Here is a 5,504-nt window from a genome sequence, read left to right on the forward strand (position 1 = left end):
GCCTCCACAAGCAAGCAGGGGTCGACTGACGGTCACGTCGAGAAGGTGCAAGCGCATGAGTCCAGCGCCAGTCAGCAGCAGCAGTCCGCGCACGCCGAGGCTAAGAAAGCTGAAAATGATAAACATACTCAGGCCGGAGTCACTGGCGAAGTGCATGCCGCTGGCGGGCACGTCGAAGTGAAATCGGACGTTAAGTCGGGCGGTTCGGAGTCGCACAGCGGCTCTGCCAAGGAGGCGAGTTCATCGGGATCGAGTGCTGCTAAGGCCAAGAGCGACACTGAGGTGTCCCAGGATGGCGTCAAAGTGAGCTACGAGTCCAGCAGTTCCACTCAGGGTGGCTCCGAGTCCCAATCCAGCTCGTTCAAGAGTGAAAGTGGCGGGTCGTCGGAAGTAGAAGTCGTCATGGAGTACAGCGAGGAATAAACTTATAAATAGTTTTGATGGTGATATTGATTAGCTTCACAAAATGTAGTACAATCTTTCGTGCAGAATTAATTCATTGCATCATCATATCATACATGTCAAGAGTATTTCCTAAATAAAAGTTTACGAAAAGTATACTTGTGTTATATCTTTAGCAGATGATGGCACCTTACACACTAAGACTAAACATTATACATTCGTAAAGGAAGGTTTTCTAAATAAATTGCACGTCAATGCGATGAAATGTGTCTCCCAGAACTAAATATATTCCCTCTCCGGTCCTGTTCAAAACGTTAGGAAATACAAAGAGGTAAAAGTAACAGACGGATATTGTTTTTGCAAAGAGAAAGTGAGGAGAGAAGTAGAAGGGGGCACACCAATGTTCATGCTTTGTGGGCAGGTCAACGTGTCAATCAAATGTACTTTTGATGTTTTCTAAAAATTAAACATTATCTGGCATTGCAAGTTTTTTTTTTAAACTCACGAATATGTCAATGTGGTCATGGTTGCGCGGTGCCAGTGCGAGTCGGGATGCACGCGGCGCGGCACGCGAAGCAATCCCCTCCCCTCCCCCTTTCCTCCCCCGATCCATTCCGCTTGCCTAAGGGTATTATTATTTTATTGTATGTTATGTGTTCTAGTGGGAAACGTATTATCTGATAAATAATGTGGAGTGCTGTGCAAGTCCCAAAGCGTCTCTCCCCACAGACTAGTGAAGAAAGCTACATTTTACAAAATATTATTGTTGTTTTTTTGCCGGCCGAAACGTATTTTTCTTTTCAATTTCCAAGTCACATTATTTTCTTTATCCTGGCGTTTGAACGTCATTTTTTGGAGGGGATGTTCCACGTTTTGGAGTAAGTAAAACTAGTAAAGTTTTGTTATCAATAATTTATTACAATTATCACACTTCTCGACAATCAACCATTCATCTCTTTCACATTTTCTCACCCCTTCAACAGCTCACAATTACTGGCAAGGACAGGGTTGGGCGCTGGCGTACTGGTTGCTGCTGTACCTGACGGCGTTCTGTACGTTCTGTACGTACTGGCCGTGCTGGCTCTGGCTACCGCTGCTGCTGCTCGACCCGGCGCCGAGCTTGGTGCACAGGGTGTTCTGCGACTGGGGCGAGGGGTTGTAGGTCACCTGGGCGGTGAAGGACCCGTCCGCGTTGTACACGGTCTTGACGGGCACCGTCAGCACCGAGCCGTCGGGGGACACGATGTTCTCCCAGGTCACCTTGGTGTAACCCTCCTTGGCCGGGGCGGCGCTCTGGTGCTGGACCGAGGACGAGGACGAGAAGCTGCCGCTATTGAAGTTGCCCTTGGAGCAGCTGCTCTTCTCGACGACGTAGGTCTTGCCGTCAGCGCCCCTGATGAACTCGTACTCTGTGCTCGAGGACTGGCCCCACTGGGTGCCGCTGGGCGCCTGGCCGTTGTTTCCCCATGTGGTCTGGCTGGTGCCGCTGCTGCTGCTGCTGCCTTGGCCGTCCTCACCGCCTGGGTAGGATTTGGGCACCAGGAAGGTGTTGCCGCTGCCGTCGGTGATGACCTTGTACTGGGACTGCGACTGCTGGTTGTAAGCGGACTGCTGGTTGTTTGCCGGCTGGTAGGCGGGGGTGCCGGGCTTGTACCCGGAGGACCCGGAGGAGGTCGACGATTTCTGAGAGTCGTCCACGACGTACGCCTGGATGGTGTTGCCGTTCGAGTCGGTCAGGGTGACGGGCTTGAGGGATGAGCCGGCGTTGGTGGCGCTGCTGCTGCTGCTGCTGCTGCTGCTGCTAGCGGAGGCGGTCGCCTTCGATGATCCGGAGGGGGATGAGCCGGAAGTCGAGGATGAGGACGAGGCGGATGAGGAGGAGGAGGTCGAGGAAGAGCCCTGGTTTTTGGGGTTAACGGGGACCAAGTGCGTGTTGCCATACTTGTCGACCACCTGCTTGTAGACCACGTTCACGTTGTTGTTGTTTGTCGACACGATGGTCACGTCGCCGTTCTTGTTGATGACGTACTCGGGGTTGCCGGTAGAGGGAGCGGGCGTCGTCGTTGTGGTCGTCGACGTGGTCGAGGATGATGAGGAAGAGGAGCCAGAGCCCGGGACAATCTTACCGGTCTTGGTGATGTAGTACGAGAAGTCGACGGACTGATGTCCGTTCAACTGCGACAGGTTCATGACCTTGCCCTCCTTGGTGATGCCGAACTGGGCGTCGCTGGGCATCTTGGAGGACGAACCACCGTTGCCGCCGTTGGCGCCGTTGGTGTGCTGGGCGGGGATGGGGACCCTCACGAGCTCACCAGCCGCGTTGTACGTGAAGTAGTAGTTGTTGGTAGAGTGGCCGGGAGTGCTGCCGCTGTTCCCGGAGTAGGAGGGGGTGGTCGTTGAGGTGGTTCCGGATGAACCGCTGGTTGAAGAGGGAGTGGTTGAGGGCGCGGCCGTAGTCGTCGTGCTGCTGCCGCGGCCGCCCTTGGAGAAGTTCATCACCTCGCCGGTGTTGGTGATGCCGAACTGGATGTCCTTGCCCTTCCAGTCGCCGGAGGACGGGATGGCGTGGCCGTCTCCTGTGATGAAGTACACGAACACGGTCTGGCCAGAGGTGGACCCGGTCGAAGAGCCGGAGCCTGTCGTGGTGGGGGTGGCAGTAGTGGTCTCGCCCTGGCCGTAGCCGGAGCCGGAGCTAGTCGTGGTGGAGTCACCTCCGTTCTGGTTGCTTGACGGAGTGGTGCTGGAGGAGCCGCCGTACTGGCCGCCGTTCTGGCCTCCGTTCTGGCCGCCGTTCTGGCCGCCGGACTGGGTCGTGGAAGAGCCGCCGTTTTGGTTGTAAGATGAAGGCGTGGTGGAGGAGCCGCTGCCGCCCTGGTTGCCGGACTGAGTGGTGGAGGAGCCGCTGCCGCCCTGGTTGCCGGACTCGGTGGTGGAGGAGCCGCTGCCACCCTGGTTGCCGGACTCGGTGGTGGAGGAGCCGCTGCCGCCCTGGTTGCCGGACTTGGTGGTGGAGTCGCCGGGCTGCTCGGTTGTGGTGCTGGAGCCGCTGGAGCTGCCAGACTGGTTGTTGTTCTTGGTGTGCTTCTCGGTGTTGGTGCTGTGCGAGCTGGAAGAGCTGGACGAGGCGCTCGAGGTCTTGCTCACGGTGTTGCCGGAGACGACCTTCTTGCTGGACGCGGAGGCTGAGCTGGCGTCACTCTTCTTGTCCTCCTCGCTCTCGTCCTCGGACACTTCGGACACGCTGCCGTCGGCGTTCACGACCTTCTTGGTGTGCTGGTGGTTCTTCTTCTTGTTCGCCGAGGAGGCGGCCGCTGCCGCAGCGGAGGACGACTTGATGGAGCCGTCGGCTGTCTTCTTGTCGGACGAGGCCGAGGCGGACTTGGCCTCGGCGTGCTTCTCCTCGGTCTCGCTCGTCTTGTCGGACTCGTCGACCTGCTTGGGCTGCGCGGTGGTGGTCGTGGTGGAGTCGGAGTCGTAGCCCTGGCCGGAGCCCTGGCCGGAGCCCTGGCCGGAGCCCTGGCCAGACCCGCTGCCGCTACCGGAGGGCTTGGCGGTGGTAGTGGTTGATGCGTCGCTGCCGTTGTCGCTGCCGTTGCCGGAAGACGAGGACGAAGATGACGAGGACGAGGACGAAGAGGAGGAGGAACCGCTGCCGGAGGGCTTGGCAGTAGTGGTGGTTGCGTCGCTGCCGCTGCCGTTTCCGTTTCCGCTTCCCTTGCCGCCGTTTGAGTACGAGGACGACGAGGACGAAGACGAGGACGAGGAGGAGGAGGACGAGGTAATCAGGGGCTTGGTCTCGCCGTTCGGAAGCTTGATCTTCAGCTGGTTGGTGCGGTAGTTGTTGACGATGTTGACGTAGCTGTCGGCGTGGATGCCAGCCCCGTTGTCCAGGAGAAGGATGGCGCTCGGGGAGTTATTGGCGATCTGCGAGATCTCCTCCAAAGAGTTGACCTCAGTCATCTTGCCGTTGGGCAGGATGACCTGCACAGCCTTGTGGGACTGGATGGTCTTGACGACGGAAAGGTAGTCGTTGTACGCAATCTCTGTGCCGTCCGGCAGGACGACCTTGAGGTTGGAGGTCGCGGAGTTTGAGGACGACGACGTCGATGACGAAGATGAGGAGGACGAGGAGGAGGACGACGACGACGACTTCTTGGAGTTGGAATCGGTCTTGGAGTCCACGATAAAGTCACTGAGTGGCTGCACATCTCCGTTGGGCAGTTGCACGTAGTACTGGGTGCCGGCCTTGTCGGAGTCGGTCTTGCCCGCGCCGCAGCTGCTGGCGCTGTTGCTTACGCTGAAGGCGTTGACGGCCGACTGCTGCTGGCCGAACGCGGACTGGAGGCTGTTGGCCAGGGGGTTGTTGGGCAGGTGAGCCTGGCCGCCGGGGTACATGTAGTAGAAGGGGTTGACGGGCAGCTGGGCGTGGCCGCCGTAGAGGGCCGGGTGCGGCATGCCGCCCAGGTTGATGGTGGCGGAGGCCTGGTTCTTGTTGTTGCTGGGCGAGCGCAGCGCGTCGCTGACCTGGGTCAGTGCCTTGCCGGTGCTCTCGAGCAGGCGCAGGACCTTCTTGTTGCAGGCCGGGCTGACCTCGTGCTCCCCCTGAACCTGGTCACAGGGGCAGAGGCCGCCAGCGGCCACTCCGACGGCAGCGCCATGGGCGCGCTGGAAAACGACGAGGAAAAAAATACGCGTGTCAGAAAAAATAAAAACGGCAGGGTAGGGGGGCGTGTGACAGAGTAAAGTGCATATCGTGAAGAAAAAGCCTCAGTCGTCCATTTTCTGTCTTCGTCAGCTCAGAGGGAACGCACGCGTATCATGAATAACCCAGGGCAAAAGGGCTAATGGTACAATAAAAAGAAATCGACACCACGATGAGCGACGGAGAAATGAGGCTATAGATGCTATTATATTTGCTTACAAATACGGGAGAAAAAGGGGGGGGGGGTAAACTCGCGATCAATGCCCGCCCGCCCTCCTCCTTGATCCTCCAGAGAAAAACGTGCAGTCAGCCGATCGGCCACTATACCAATGTAGCCTACCGCGCACTTTTGTAGTTGTACTGCAGGGCATGCAGGCGAGCGCGTGGATTTGCCCATCAC

At 57.8% G+C, this 5,504-nt stretch overlaps 2 protein-coding genes across 2 annotated transcripts in view; one reads left to right on the top strand and one right to left on the bottom strand.

The window, feature by feature from the left end:
- Positions 1-10: 10 nt before the first annotated feature.
- On the top strand, positions 11-558 carry LOC127749964 (filaggrin-like; the record flags this gene model as incomplete). Its single annotated transcript, XM_052270170.1, is given in 1 exon segment — positions 11-558. A coding segment is annotated over 1 exon segment (413 nt), but the record flags the coding sequence as incomplete, so codon positions are not given.
- A 741-nt stretch (positions 559-1,299) lies between these two features.
- The window catches only part of LOC113217849 (serine-rich adhesin for platelets-like), an 11,168-nt gene continuing 6,963 nt past the window's right edge, over positions 1,300-5,504 (bottom strand). Inside the window, exon 2 of the mRNA XM_026437920.2 lies at positions 1,300-5,067. Coding sequence (XP_026293705.2) covers positions 1,393-5,067 — 3,675 coding nt within the window. The 3' untranslated portion in view covers positions 1,300-1,392. The remainder of the gene's footprint in view (positions 5,068-5,504) is intronic.

This window comes from Frankliniella occidentalis, unplaced genomic scaffold (assembly GCF_000697945.3).
Source record: "Frankliniella occidentalis isolate FOCC.00 unplaced genomic scaffold, Focc_3.1 Scaffold113, whole genome shotgun sequence".
In the NCBI taxonomy this organism is placed as follows: domain Eukaryota; kingdom Metazoa; phylum Arthropoda; class Insecta; order Thysanoptera; family Thripidae; genus Frankliniella; species Frankliniella occidentalis.